General features: G+C 38.2%; 1 protein-coding gene across 4 annotated transcripts in view; it reads left to right on the top strand.

The window, feature by feature from the left end:
• Nucleotides 1-16,470, top strand: part of cacnb1 (calcium channel, voltage-dependent, beta 1 subunit) — a 39,617-nt gene that overhangs the window by 7,604 nt on the left and 15,543 nt on the right. For 3 of the 4 annotated variants that reach the window (XM_056239848.1, XM_056239847.1, XM_056239849.1), the window contains exons 3-5: nt 12,529-12,648; nt 13,365-13,487; nt 16,100-16,236. In XM_056239848.1, the coding sequence (XP_056095823.1) occupies nt 12,529-12,648; nt 13,365-13,487; nt 16,100-16,236 (380 nt within the window). Of the gene's footprint in view, nt 1-6,298; nt 6,522-12,528; nt 12,649-13,364; nt 13,488-16,099; nt 16,237-16,470 lie in introns of those variants that run through there. The other variant, XM_056239850.1, reaches the window with a different exon arrangement.

Below are 16,470 nucleotides of genomic sequence, written 5' to 3'. Positions count from 1 at the left end.
GGTTTATTTTAATGGTGTCCCAGATTATATGTTTGTTCAGAGCATTTTACTGCAGATTGTTTTGTAAATGAGGCACAGTGTAATGGAGAGTTCGCAAAGAAACTTTTGTTGAAAGATGAAGCAGCCAACTGTATGTAATCTGACAGCAGCTACAGCGCAAACATATCCATGATAGGGATCATCTTTTTAAAACACTTGCTCACATACAGTAGCGAGGGCACGTCAATATTTTTTCCTATGCAATGACGTTAGCCAATCATAAAAGTGGCCGTTTACTGACAAGCCTTAAAGGAGCCGCCGCTTAAAAACGGATCATTTTAGACAGAGGGTCAGAATGAGGGTTGAAAATAATCATTCAATTTCTTCCACATATTTGTTTTTTGTGCAAAAAACTTTAATGACATTATAAGGGAAACTTAAGGAACATACTAAAATAATTTCATGACCCCTAATAATAATAATAATAATAATTTCTTACATTTATATAGTGCCTTTCTCTGCACTCAAAGCACTTAACATGGAGCTGGGGAATCTCCTCAACCACCACCAATGTGCAGCATCCACCTGCATATGAGCCATTTATCTAGGGGGCACTTTTTTATGATTTGAGAAACAGGCGTTAACCAAAACAATAACATCCCGTATTTAGCATAATATAACTGAAATAGACCAAGTTCTATATTAAAACAACACTAAAACACAAAATACGAATTTTCTGATCAGTGGCGGGTGAACCAACATCATGAGGATATGCACTTCCCTTTAAAAACATTTAAATAGACTTCTTTGAAATAGTTTCAAGTTTCGTGTCACGTACAACCTATACATCCCAGTATAAACGATAAATTATGTGTTATTAAAGCGTCTACGTTCACAAACCATTGTTCATTTTATCAGAAAGCAAGCATACTACAGTTGTGGTCAGAATTATTGGCACCCCTGGTAAATATGATCAAGGATGGCTGTAAAAATAAATCTGCATTGTTTATTCTTTTGATCTTTTATTCAAAAAGTAAACGAATTGAAAGTGGGGGGGAAATCACATTATGAAATAAATGTTTTTCTCCAAAACACGTTGGCCACAATTATTGGCACCCCTAGAACGTTTTTATGAGTAAAATATCTCTGAAGTATATTACCATTAATTTTTACATTTTTAAGAAACACATGGGTAACTAGGAAGAACATGGAATTGTCCAGCCATGACTTCCTGTTCCACAGGAGTACAAATATGAGGAAATTCCCTTAATCATCCATCACAATGAGAAAAACCCTAGAAAAGATGGTTGAGCTTCACAAAATAGAAAGTGGCTGTAAGAAAATAGCTAAAGCATTGAAAAAATTAAGTTCCAATCAACTAAAGGATTTACGAATCTGCCTAGAAGAGGACATGTGTCTACTCTATATTGTCTGAATGCTCGGCGAGGAGGAGGAAAGTTTGAGTGGCAAGGATCACAGATGGAGAATTGCAGAGATTAGTTGAGTCTTGGGGTCAGAAAGCCTAAAAAAATCTAACTCCTACATCACCACATGTTGTTTGGGAGGGTTTCAAGAAAAATCCTCCTTGTTCATCCAAAAAACTCCAGCATATTCAGTTGTCAGACACGACTGGAACTTCAAAAGGGACCTGGTTCTATGGTCCAATAAAACTTTTAAAAAATTGTTTTTGATAGCAAACCACCAGATGGTTTTGGTGCAAACAGGGATAAAGAGTACCCCATGCACAAGGTTAAATATACTGCTGGATCTTTAATGTTGTGGGCCTATTTTTTTGCTAGAGGTCCTGGACATCTTGTTCAGATACATGGCATTGTGGATTCTATCAAATAGGCTACCAAGAGATAAAAAATCAAAACCTGATGGCCTCTGCTAGAAATCTTATAATGTGGCGTGGTTGGATCATCCATCAGGACCACGATCCAAAACAAACATCAAAATCAACAGTCTCCGAGCACAAAATGAAGCTTCTGCCATGACCATCCCAGTCCCCTGACCTGAACCCTATAGAAAATGAGTGGGCTGAACTGAAGAGGAGAAGCACCAACATGGAGCTGGGAATCTGAAGGATCTTCATCAGGCATTATAGGAGAAAACTCAGAGCTGTTATCTTGGCAAGAGGAGGTTGAAAAAAGTATTGAACAAAAGGGTGCCAATAATTGTGGCCAACGTGTTTTCGAGGAAAAACATTTATTTCATAAAGAGATTTTCCACTCATTTTCAATTCTTTTACTTCAATGAAAGGTTAGATTTTTGTGAATTTTTTAAATAAAAGATTAAAAGGATTACCGATGCAGATGTATTTTTACAGGCTGCTTTGTTCATGTTTACCAAGGGTGCCAATAATTTTGACCACAACTTTATATGGGGGATTTGGTGCTCCTTTTATAATAGAGTGCTGCTTTTATAATCATTAAAAACTGTTATTCATCTTCATTGCGATCTCACAAAGTTCCGTTATAATCAGTGAAGCTGACTACACAATGCGTTCTTATTGTTATAATGATAGGATTTGCATGCACCTCTCAAAACACAGGAGTTTCGCCAATATTCTTTTTTTACGGAGAAAAAATTATCCTAGACCAGCAGTTATGGGCAGGTTTTCCCTCTATGGAAGCTTGTTTACCACTACAAAATAAAAATAAAATAAAAGATAATTGCGACTTTTTATCTCACAATTCTGACTTCATAACATGTGATTTGGACTGTATATCACGCAATTCTGACTTTAGAACCTACAATTGTGAGTTTATATCACGCAATTCTGAGGAAAAAAGTCGCAATTACCTGTTATTATTTTTATTCAGTGGCGGATTAAAGCTTTTATAGGAGCAGCATAAGGCAATTGAATGAGAAAATTCAACACTGTAAGTCTGTGGCCACTGGCCAGGGGAAGATAAGCCTGGCCCAGCCTTAAACGCTCCGACTAATTTTTCTTTGATTCTATTTCATTGTAGAGATTAGTGTTCCTGTGAGACCCCTCCCCCCTCCCCTCCCCCTCCCCCTCCCCAATACAGACTGGAAAGGTGGACTCACACCTATTCTCACATTTAGCTGTCCTTAAACATCTTACATGTGCTCAGAAACTTGTGTAACTTCGAAGTTTAGTGCTCTTTTAAAGATTTTCCTTCTACCTCTCCTTCTAATGCTCTTAGAAGATTTATGAATATTTATGACCATATAGTACGTTTCTGTGTGTGTCTGCCCCCTCTTTGGCAGCAGAAAGTATGAAAACCTGTGTAGGCCTTGGTCTCATACACACCTACGCGTATGAACAAATACACACACACACACACACACATAGTGGTTGTGCTCTTATACTGACCAGGTTTCCATGGTGACGGGGTTCCGAATCTCCCCGCAGCATGCTGCACAGTTGGAAGAGGAGGAGGCAAATGGATTAGTGTGTTTGTGTATATAGGTGCATGTGTGTGTGTGTGTTTGGAAGCGTATAGGCCGATGTGTTGATTGCTGACAAAAATGTGTGGTCGCAAACAGCCGGGGTCATATATGAGTCCCACTGTCAGACACACACACACACACACACACACACGTGATTGTATCGTTGTGAGGTAATGGGTGTGGCTCTCAAGCCAGTGTTTCTTAGGATGAGGCCCCTGAATAATTGATCCTGTATCCCCATGGGCTCTCCTGACGGATCACTTTCTAATTTTCCCATTAGTTTGGGTGCCATTAGATCAGAACTGAGGTTGAGTGCTTCTTGGCTCTCTGAGGACCGGCTGGTGTGTTTGATCATGGCTTCAAATGGCAGCTGCACAACAGAACATCCCCTCGCATTTCCCTTTATGCCACGGTCGGTCACACCTGATGCCACACAAAAGCTGCTGCGTGCTAGCCGCTTCAGTACATGTGTTTGCATGAGTTGTTTACTGTGTTTGTTTGTCTGGGTTACATCTGTTTTGTCTAGAGTGGTATTTCATATTTATCTCTATGGTTTTATTGCTAGATTTAAAAATCCAGCATGCAGAGAGTATATGAAGGAGGATAAGGAGGGTTTATATTTTTGTGTCTTCGATCAGGTTAAAGGGGCCATCTTGTGCATTTTGTATTCTATATTTTTCCAGAGGTCTAAGTTTTTTGTTGTTTTGTCTTTGTTGTCCTATTTAATTTTTATTACCATTTTCCAGCTGTTCTGTCAAAATGTATGTTGTATCTCAATTTTTTGCTTTTATGTCTTATAGCATTATTCCTGTAGCATTTAAAACAATTGATTTTAGTTTTTTATTTATTCATTTATTTAGACAAAAAAGTGTAGAATTTTAATATGAGCCATTTATCAATTATTAGCCATGAAAATATTTATCGGCTTATCATTTTGGCCAGAAATGTAATATCTGTGCAACTCTAAATGGAATAAGCTCCTGGTATAACAATGTAGAATGCTACAATTTTAAATGTTTATCATTTGTTTAACTTAATTTGTTTTTGTTATGTAGCAGTAGGCTATAGTGTATACACATAGACTAAGTAGTTGGCTAGTATTCTGTTTAGCTTTGTGTTAGTAAATGTTCTTCTTGGACTGGAGAAAAAGTTAAGTGTTTTCATTTTATATCAAGTTTTTCTGTGTGTATGTGTGTCAAAACAAACTCCTCATATGGCATTTTTATTAATGGCATAAACATGCATATCCACAGAAAATGAAGTGTTCCGAATGAGCTATAAAGGTGCATTTAAAAAGGGAGAGAGAACATGGCAAAGATGATGAGTGGTGACAGACAGAGGGTGCTTCTCATTTCTTATTTGTGCATCCTCGTTTCCTTTCCTCGCGTCCTTTCCTCGCGTCTCAGCTCCACCCCCTGTAGGACGCGAGGGAAGGCTGCAAGGAAAAAAAATGAGGACGGAGGAATTGAATGAAAGCTTTTTTATACATTGGAATACTTGATCACTCGAGTGTCACTTCACTGCGTCATCAGCAGCGCTCAAAGGATCTGCCCTTATGTTGTTAAAGTTTGTTTATTTAAGAAATTAATAATAAATAATAATAAAGCAAGATACCTTGTTGAATTATGTGAGTTGTGTGGTTTATGTAAACTACAAGAGTAAAGTATAAATTCAAATGATTGTGACAGATGTGATGGGGGAGTAGAATTGATACGTGCGTCATGTTTAGTCGATAAAACTCTTCCGCAAAGGGTACACCTGTGTATCCTCGCTCATAGCTCCTCTGGAAGCCTCCTCACTCCTCGAGCCTCGCCTCCTCGCGGTGCAATTAGAGAATTGAGATGTCCTTCAAGATGGCTGAGCTCGATCGGTTTCCGGGTCATAGGATGGAGGACGGAGGAGCGAGGAGACGAGGAGGGGTATTGAGAAGCACCCAGAGTGTTATAGTGAGGTGATGATGGGTGAGTGGCTGTTCCTGAGGGTCAAAGGTTACCCTATAGTGGTTTTAACCTTTTTACAGTCTATGGTTTTAACATACAGCCAGCATATATGCCAATGTCTGGGACTCCAAAAGTCAAAGTTTATGTTGTATCTCTTTATTTCGTTTTTTTATTAATATTATTATAGTTTTTATTCTATTTACAGGTGTTGACTTTTGTATTGATTCATTGAGCAGATACTTAAATCCAAAGTGACATGCAAGTGTTTGTCCAGCTTACAAACACTAAATTAATTACAGATTACAATAGATAATAGACAAACAGTAGACAAACAAACTGTACATTAATTGGCCGGGCAGGCACAGTTATTGTCCAATAATCTCAAAATGTTCAAATACTGGCAGGTTTATCTGCCTGACCAATATATATTAGTCTATCACTAAGGTCACATGCAGGTGATTTTAAACTATAATGAAGCTGTTCTACTTGAGTGAGTCAACCTCAGGTGGAGTGACTGACTAAACGGATGTGTGGGATCTACCGGTAACAGACACAATGAGTCAGGTGCCCTTCTGTCATGTAGAGAATTGTTAAAGAGGGTCTCTTACTAACCCCTCCTTGCTCTTTCTTTCTTTTTTCTTCTGTTGGGCTGACGTTTACATTCCCACTCTTTCTGGCACTCTCCACTCCATACCGGAGCTAAACACGGAAGAGACTGAGTGAGAGAGAGAGAGATCTGCCCCTGCCTGTCACAGCTAAATTTAACCCCTCAGTCTGCAAATGTAGCACAAGTCCTGCAATTTGACCCAGACCCCCCCCCCCCCCCCCCCCTCTCTCTCTCTCTCTCTCTCTCTCTCTCTCTCGTTTTACCCCCTTCAACTTAGAAACTAAGTACAGGTTTCAACTGTGTGTGTGTGTGTGTGTGTGTGTGTTTGTGTGTGTCAGAAGGAGGGGGTGTTGAGGTTAGCAGTGCAATTGGTCACTCTCTGACACACACGTATAGTCCTCTGCCTAACTTTTGAAACACACACCCATCACAGCTACACACACATTAATATACCCTTGTGTTACACACACACATCGTGTTCGGTGTGGACTCGGATCTTTGGGTGTGACTCTGTGTTACCGTTACAAGGAGCGAGTGCCATGGAGACCAACGCACGGATTCGAAGGCCCGCAATGGTAAGAAACACCTGGAAATGTGTGAGTTTATGTGGGGGTTCATTAGGTTTACTAACGACTACGTAAAAAAACTGCCTCTGACACATGGATCTTTGCAATAAGTCTTATTTGCACCTTCTCTCTACCTCTCTCTCCTTTTATTTTCTCTCTCTCTCGTGTTGCTGTCTGATTCCATTTTGGGCTGGGCAGCTGCTTAGGCCTGCTGAGTTTAAATTAGACCTCCAGCACTGCTCAGAGACTTTGCTGGTCCTGGCTTCCCTGTCACAAGGCCCTTAGCCTGGGTTTCTGTCTGGTCTTTACACCCATGGAGCGTGATTATTTAACAAAACCATATGTACCAACTTGCATTGAGTCATTAACGCACTGCATCAGGTGTGATTAATTATGTTTCACCAATGATAATTTTAAAGGAGATTTTTGGGGAGGTAGAACAATAAATAAGGGTCAAAACATTTCTATGCAGGTGCTTTTTCAGACAACATTCAGTCAAATCACTAGCTGAGCCTTGTTGTGGCCTTTTGCAACGCTAAAGTGCTGTGATGTGATGTGATGTAAAAAAGCAGGTGAAATGCAGAAGGGAAAATTGCTCTGTATCAGGGTCACAGTGACTAAAGCTTGACTGAATCACATTTGGGTTGTTTGATGGGATGTTTGAATTTAAAGACTGCTGATTGGAGATTTGTTTAGTTTGAAATTAATTTATGGTTTGAAAGTAATTCATTTTTAAGTAGTTAGTGAAAAGTGAAAATTTGAAAAATAAATAGTATGCATGCTTTAGTATGCAGCGAAAATGTAAAAAAGAAAAAAGTCATCATCTTTTGTCTCATCAACAGGTTTAGTCTAACAGCAGGGTATTGTCAAATTTATAGCTGTATAAGAAACATATATCTAAATGTGATCTGTCATTAAATTAGTCTTTTTAGGTTTGACGGTCAGATAATAGCATAATAAAGATTTATTGTTTAAGTGGCTTGAAGACATCTGGGAGTCTAGGATCAGATTGATGGAGATTGTGAGGATGGTATCATCAGATGTTTATATGAGCAAACATAAGTTAGAAGTATCATAATCCTTGCTGTAGCTGTAGGGGTCAATGTATTCATACATTAATATTATCTGCTTGTGAATTCTGCGTACAAGTTCTCACCGACACCGTTGGTTGTCATGCTATGTTCACTTAATACCCTGAAAAATTCAGCTGTCCTAAGGACAAATAATACATAATATGTTCCATGTAGTGCTTTGTGAACAAATTAATTCAGAAGCATATGGCTTTGTTGCATAGTTCTAGAAGCGACGTGCATTTGTGACTCTTTCACGTTTCACGCATTGAACATTTTCAAACACTATGATATATGAACCCCCAGATATAATGATAGACTTGCAAAGGGACCCCCTTCCTACATTTTCTTGTATAAAGACTCAATATTAATGTGAAAAATACAAATATTATGTGAAATATTATTTGGAAACTATATTTCTAGTAAGTTTACACTGTATTTTTTTTCCGAATATTTTAACATTAGAGTACTGTTAGATGTGTAAACCTCAAGAGAAACATAAAACTATGGCAGTAAATACATTAAAATAACTGATTAATCTCATGATTTTAGAAATTTAGTCTTAAGAAAGTTAAGAAAGAAACCGTGATAATTATTTATTTATTGTACTATTTTAAAATTTGTTACACTATTTTTAATAACAGAAATATAAAGCTTGTATAATGTGGCTGTAAGTTTGCAAATGTATGTGCACCCCAGACATCTCGCTGAGTTTAACGTCTTTGTAAACTAAAGTTTAATGCGTTTTAAGAAGGATTGTTCCAGTGCACCTATGCAACCATTGTGGAGGTGGGGGGGGTGCAACCACAGAAACCGAAAATTCTCGGGCCAGTAGCATGTGTCCAAATTTCAATCTTAACCGTCCTATTTCATCAGAAACGATCTTAAAACAGGGCCTTAAAGTGTAAAATACCGAACTTGTCCTTTAAATATGGTTTGCTTGTTCCTGAATACTTCCATTGTAAGGAAGTACTGTATACCATGATTTTTGAGAGAAAATCATGACTGAGAGAATTTATTTTATGTACTAATCTGCATGTTTGCCATAAATGCTGCTGATTGAGCTTAATGTGCATAAACAGCATTACTTTTTTAACCGAAATCATATTTCTTATAAAATCTGGGAAATTATTATAAAAGAAAAAACATCAGAAAAATCTTCCAGTCATTTATTGTTCATTTCATATAGAGAGGCCTAGTTGTTACAGTTGATCATCCCACAATGTCTGTGTGGGAGAAAATGTTTTCAGAGCTAGTACTAATCCTTCCTCTCCACCTCTCCCACACACTCCTTTTCATTTCGTCCCATTTCTCGCTTTTTTTCTCTCTCTGTCAGCCATCATCTTCTGGCATGTCTTTTGTTTCTTTCCCCGCTCCATGTTCCTGTCTTGTCGCCGCTGATGGCATGACTAGAGTCTGACAGTGTTATTGAAGTACAGTGTTTTCAGGCTGCTTTCTACACGGCCTAGAACTTTACACACTGGAAGACGGAAAATGTCAACTTTGTTTACGAGCTCAGCGGAGCCTAAGCTAATATTATTGTTAATATGTTGTTACTACAATGGAGCCAACTTCATAACATTTAGGCCTGGGATATTACTGTGAATTTCTCTGTGCTGTTTGAAGAGAATGGGTGTCGGATACCTTTACTGAGGTGACCTGGGACCGACCTTGAAAACTTCCAAGCGCATACATGGCTGACAGTTACACAAAACAGGACAGAGGTGCGAATGAATACCAGAATTAAAAGTCAGTGAGAGATCATACAAAGCATCTTGTGTGCACACGAGTACCGTAAAACTTCAAATAATAGCCGAGTCCCAAATAGACGCCTGTCTCTTTTACACGCTTGGTGTGGCTGCAGGTTTGGGTAAATAAAGGCCGGTCTCAAATAGAGGCCGGGTCTGTTTTTTAGTTTCGGGTTGTATTTAATGCTCTAAAACCGTCAGATCGTCCGCTTTTCCGCGGCCGCCAAAGCAAATTTTTGTCCCTCTAAAGCCTTTTTTGATCGATGAGTGATGTAGAATAGAATGACTGCTGCGCTTGACAGGGCACACAAGCAGAGAGAGAGAGAGCGCCCCGGCCGCGCGCGCGCACTCTCACGTCTTCAAACAACACGAGCGCTGTCTTGCTCTCTCTCGCTCGCGCATATTAATCAAAATCAATTGACGCGATAGTAAAAGGTCGGAAGACAGCAGTTTCACGTGGAGCATTTGGAGTTTTTTTAGAGATTAGAGACAGGCCTATACACTCAATGAACAACATCTCAACACTAAATTATAAAGGCCTGTCTCATATAGACGCCTGTCTCAAATACAAGCCGGTGCAGTTCGACGATTTGGGAAAATAAAAGCCCGGGCTACTATTTGAAGTTTTACGGTAGTTGAAAAATGTCTCCCAGTTCGTTAGAGTTTAGTGTGAGACCAACTATTCACTTTAGGGTTCAAATCAGTCTCTTCCTCCATACTTCACTGAGGTCGAGATGCAGTTTTCATTATATTTCTCAGCAGGTTTTTGAAGACACCGCTCTAGAGCATCACCGTGCAACTGGTGTTTCATTGTGATTCATCACTCCCCACACAACTTCCCATATTCTGCCAAAAACTTCATTCTGTGTCTGATGTTTTTCTGAGACAGCGATGGCTTTTTAAGTAGTGCATTTTCTTAAATTTGGCTAATTTCCTGACCATTCATTTATTTGTGGTTAAGTCAATTAAAAGCTTAGTGTTCGGCCCTTTTGGGCTTGGCCCATTTTATTTTGCCCAGGAGTGTACATCTCCTTTAGTGTTCCACAGAAGATATAAAGCTTTAACGGTTTGGAACGACATGAGTGTATAAAACTGGCATAAGTTTTCCTTTAGCTATAGTTACCATATCTCAGTACTGTGACTGAAAATCTTCTTCTTCTTCTTCTTATTATTATTATTATTATTATCTTAATATTAAAACCTTTTAATTGTGTAATGAATTTCCTCTCTATGTAGTCACAATGGAGCCTTAAAGAAGATATGATATCCGACTTAAGTGACATTTTGATTTGCTTTTTTATGTTTATTTATTGTTGCTTTTGGCCTTGCCATTTGAAGTTGAGGTCTGATGAAAAAAAGGTCTGAATTTGAATAGTCGAGCTACTAGTGGAAAATATAATTTGGAAAATGTTAGGCCTGTGAAGTCAGCTTTTATTTTTCAAAACAGAAATTGTGTCTGGCTTTTTTTTTATCATTCTGTGTGTACCTACTAAACCAAATAAGCTTTTTTTTATTGTAAACATCTTTTCTGTTAGGGTTAGGGTCTGAGTTAGGTTATTTATAGCTGTTTATAAAAACAATACAAGTCTAAGGAATGTCCCCATTTAGATATGGGGGCTAAATAAACGTTTGTGCAAGTTTATACGTGTGCGTGTGTGCGCATGTGTAATCTGTTGCTGCCTAGTGAAGCCTGTAATAGTTAATGTGTGTGTGTTGGGTTCCTTTGACCCTCTGTTTCACAATGAATAATTTAACATCATTGCATATAGCATATGTCAGCCTGACACATTATCATTTCTATTTAAAACACTTACAGGCACAAACACACATACTCCCAAATATGTGACAAACCTAATGCACTCATGTACAAGGAAGCGCATCCATCCAATGAGTCATTCTTGCAGCTGTCCGCACGCCCGTACACTCCTCCCACGAATAAGAGTCCGCTCGACACCTGAAACATAGACAGAAAAAAGATAGGAAAGTGGGAAAAAAGAGATAAGAGGAGTGGGAGGCTTATATAAAGGTTCTGACACCGTACTGTATTGTGAAAGTCAATGCCACGACGATTTGTGTGTGTGTGTGTGTCTGCTTTTAGTACATTTAGTTCATGAACTTACCCAGACTCCAAAGCAAGCAAAATCAATACCATGCGTGTTTCTTCAACTGGCCCTGTGGACTTAAACTCGTGTAACGCTTTTTACATTGTAATTTGTTTATTTAATGTATTCACTAACAACCTTCAGCAGTGTGTATGGATTTAAATCATAATGTCAAATTATACATTCATTGTGTTTTATAGCATCTTGTAGTGAAAATGCTGATGATTGCAAAATACTAAAAAATATTCTGTTCTGTTTTTTTCTCATCACATGTTATAGCTCTTCACTGAGATTTTAGTTAAAAAAATATTGATTGCTAAATTGTTGGTCATGATGGAATTTGTGTAAAAGTTATTAATTTTATATAAGAAGAGTATTGAAGTTAATGAACATATTACTCCTTGATTAAATTATTGTATTTTTTTAATGATTCATTACATTTTTCATATTTTATTATTTTTATGAAAACAGTACAAATCTACACATTTGAAAAGCAAAAAGATTTTGAAAAGTACCATAAATGTATGATGAATATCATGAAGACAAAGTTTCCATGATAGCTTTAATGTGATCTTATCAATACAACAAAACAAAACAAATTAAATCAGTTAATTTAATTAGAAATGGGATATATGAGTACATGTATAAGAAAACACAAGTGTCTTAAATATTTGTTTACATCATTGCACATACACAAACTGTAAGAATCATAGGAGGCTCATATCCTTTGATTCAGCTGCTTTAAGTATTAAAGTACTCATTCTGTTTGGCTTCTCTCATATTCTTAGAAACTCTTTTCTCGTGCTTGTACTGTACCTTCTGCTCTCTTTCACTTCCTCGCACACTGTTCCTGCCCTTTCCTTCAACCTGTTTTTCATTCACAAATAGTTTGCATATCGTACGATAAATCATTGTTGTCTGTGGTCATTTATGCTACTTCTCTTTTGGCCTGGTAGAAGAAGAGATGTAAAATTGTAACTGTGTTTGATTTTAGATAAGGAATACTAATTAAAAAAGAGCTTTTTCAAACACTGTGCCAAAGGCTGTTAACTCGGATTCACCCTCCCTCTCACTGCCTCTCTCTGTTCTCTTGCAGGGCTCAGCAGACTCCTACACCAGTCGTCCTTCAGACTCTGACGTGTCTTTGGAGGAGGACCCTGAGGCTCTCAGGAAAGAAGCCGATAGACAAGCTCTTGCCACCCTAGAGAAGGCTAAGGTGTCTTATTTTTTCATCTTCTTTCTTGTTCCAGTTTCTCTCTTTTCATTTATCATGAGTCTATTATTCTGACTGCCCTGAGTGATGATAATATACTTGATTGATTGTAGAAAAAAACATTTTTGAGAGGCTCAACACCTCATAAACACCTGTATCATTAACTAGATTTGAATTTCCTGACTTGGATATTAGTGCTTGCAGGTCTTGCTGCACAAGGCAACAAAAAAGTGTTAAAGTTAAATTTTTGTTCATTTCCATTTAATGCTGCCATCGCACTTTCTTTAAAAGCAGTTACTGATAAGACTTAAGCTTTTTTGGGTTGAAAAAATGGAACATAAACTCATTAAAAAGGGCTGTTTTGTGGTCCCACACCAATAAGTTTCCACCCCAGTCACAGAGACACACCTGGGTGATTTTTTTTTTTTTTTTTTTTGTAATGATTTAACACACTTAATCAGACTGTTAATTGAGGTTTGCTACACAAAACATGTTGCTTGCTGTTCCACCAGGATATGAGTTTGGAAGCCCTATACTGTTCTGCAATATTATTTCATCCTCTTCACTGTATATATGATCACTTCCATATGTCAGCTGTAAATCCAATCACATGACTTGTGTCCTTCCTTCCGCTCTGGATTGTTTAACTCTGTGTTTTAATTCTCTATTTCACCTCCATTTATCTCTCTCTCTCTCTCTCATCCACTTTCTCTCTGAAGACCAAGCCTGTAGCGTTTGCGGTGAGGACTAATGTTGGCTATAACCCAGGCCCTAATGATGATGTGCCGGTTCAGGGTATGGCCATCTCTTTCGAACCCAAAGACTTCCTGCACATCAAAGAGGTCAGACAGACACATTTCCCTTTAAAGGTGTTGTAAGCAATTTAACTTCCAGTGGTAAAATGACAGACATCATAGACATCAAATTTCTGAAATATCAAAATATATGAAATTGCTTACAACACCTTTAATCTGATTTATTATTCAATCGTAGATCTTCAATATATGTATAGGTATATGTAATCATACACTGTTGGAAAAAAAAAGGTTCAATAGAGTTTAATATAGAACTCGAGGGTTCTTGAATACATTTTAAAGAAAATGCCGAAAAGGTTCTATTTAAAGCTGCAGTCCGTAGCTTTTTTGGGTTAAAACTTATCCAAAATAAATTTTTGAGCAAGTACATAACCAGCCAGTGTTCAAAACTATCTGCTTGCCTTAACTCGATTCAAAACGGTAAGCTTGTAATAATGTTTTTAATTCCAGTGGTACTGGTGGATTTCCGGGGGAAATTCGAGCATGTCTTTGTGTCATTACGTGACATCTGTACACATAAAGAAGGAGTCTCGGCTAGTATAAGCTATATTGCGTGTGAGGATGTTGGAGTTGGAGATTTATAGCCTTTTCTCACAGCACCTGATATACACTCACCTAAAGGATTATTAGGAACACCTGTTCAATTTCTCATTAATGCAATTATCTAATCAACCAATGACATGGCAGTTGCTTCAATGCATTTAGGGGTGTGGTCCTGGTCAAGACAATCTCCTGAACTCCAAACTGAATGTCAGAATGGGAAAGAAAGGTGATTAAAGCAATTTTGAGAGTGGCATGGTTGTTGGTGCCAGACGGGCCGGTCTGAGTATTTCACAATCTGCTCAGTTACGGGGATTTTCACGCACAACCATTTCTAGGGTTGACAAAGAATGGTGTGAAAAGGGAAAAACACCCAGTATGCGGCAGTCCTGTGGGCGAAAATGCCTTGTTGATGCTAGAGGTCAGAGGAGAATGGGCCGACTGATTCAAGCTGATAGAAGAGCAACTTTGACTGAAATAACCACTTGTTACAACCGAGGTATGCCGCAAAGCATTTGTGAAGCTGTCAAAAAATGTTGCCTGGTTTGATGAGTCTCGATTTCTGTTGAGACATTCAGATGGTAGAGTCAGAATTTGGCGTAAACAGAATGAGAACATAGATCCATCATGCCTTGTTACCACTGTGCAGGCTGGTGGTGTAATGGTGTGGGTGATGTTTTCTTGGCACACTTTAGGCCCCTTAGTGCCAATTGGGCATCGTTTAAATGCCACGGCCCACCTGAGCATTGTTTCTGACCATGTCCATCCCTTTATGGCCACCATGTACCCATCCTCTGATGGCTACTTCCAGCAGGATAATGCACCATGTCACAAAGCTCGAATCATTTCAAATTGGTTTCTTGAACATGACAATGAGTTCACTGTACTAAAATGGCCCCCACAGTCACCAGATCTCAACCCAATAGAGCATCTTTGGGATGTGGTGGAACGGGAGCTTCGTGCCCTGGATTTGCATCCCACAAATCTCCATCAACTGCAAGATGCTATCCTATCAATATGGGCCAACATTTCTAAAGAATGCTTTCAGCACCTTGTTGAATCAATGCCACGTAGAATTAAGGCAGTTCTGAAGGCGAAAGGGGATCAAACACAGTATTAGTATGGTGTTCCTAATAATCCTTTAGGTGAGTGTAATTAAACATATCAATTTGATGGCGGATCCAGAAAGGTTCAAACGACAATCACCAGTAACAACTGGAGATTCTCCCGCTGTAAAATGCAAAAGACTTTGGACTGAGAGTTTGGAAAAAGAGACTGCAACCGGCCCATGCGAAAACAAGGATAAATATCTGAAGGGCTTTAAATGTAGTCGCGCAATACTGATGTTGTTAACATTAACAATTTGAGAGCAAAGTATAATTTGCACGGTTTCATGTGATATGATATGCGATTGTTAGATTTAATCAGCGCGATTTACTGCAATGATTTTTTCCCCTTAGTTGGTCAGAAGAACAAAAGTGGATGTTACTTACTTGTTCAGAGGACATTTTCTGGTGAAAATTCTTATGTTGGTCATACTTCCAAAAAGTATAATCTGTGATTCTGAATACCAGTATCCACACCGGCGCGGTGATTGACAGCCGCACACTCTCCTCAAAACATTGGATTCATTCGCACAGTGCCGTGCCGAGGCACAACTCACGTAAAGTTAATAATTCCGCGAATGACTGCAATTGCAGATTTCGAACAGAGATGGCGACAAATAGGAAAAACTGCGGACTGCAGCTTTAAGGAGAATTGTCTTAAATGATTGCATAATACTTTAATGTTTAACAGGTTATTTAAATTTTTTCTACTGATAAAGTATGTTTATGAGCTGTTTAATTCATAAAATATAATTAAAATAAAAAAAAATCTTTTTTTTTAATAATTACAACTAAATACATAAAATAATTCCATAATGAGAACCCCTCAAATGTTCTATATATGAAGCGCCTTACAGAACCGTTTAAGGTTTTATAGAACCCTTTTCTTCTGAGAGTGATATGGACAGAACTGTATCTGTAACGTACACACAATTCAGAGGCTGTGTGTTCACTTGTGTATTTTTGTATGTTTGTGTGTTTTTCTGTTAACAGAAGTATAATAATGACTGGTGGATCGGACGTTTGGTGAAGGAAGGATGTGAGGTGGGGTTTATCCCCAGTCCAGTGAAGCTTGAGAGCACCCGTCAATTACAAGAACAGAGAATGAGACAAAACCGCCTTAGCTCCAGGTAACAGCCAATCACAGTGAGCCTGTATCTGCTGCAGTTATACTGCTTATATGGGCTGTGTGAAACAGTCTTATTGCATTACTAGTACACTACCGTTCGAACATGTTTTTTTTTAAAGAAAATTAATACTTTTATTCAGGAAGGATGCATTAAATTGACTACTAGTGACAGTAAAGACATTTATAATGTTACAAACGATTTCTATTTCAAATAAATGCTGTTTTTCAACTTTCT

The sequence above is a fragment of the Rhinichthys klamathensis genome, unplaced genomic scaffold (assembly GCF_029890125.1).
Source record: "Rhinichthys klamathensis goyatoka isolate OS25496 unplaced genomic scaffold, OSU_Roscu_1.1 h1tg000571l_1, whole genome shotgun sequence".
Classification (NCBI taxonomy): Eukaryota; Metazoa; Chordata; class Actinopteri; order Cypriniformes; family Leuciscidae; genus Rhinichthys; species Rhinichthys klamathensis.
The sequence above is the reverse complement of the archived record's forward strand: the minus strand, read 5'-3'. Positions and strand labels throughout refer to the sequence as shown.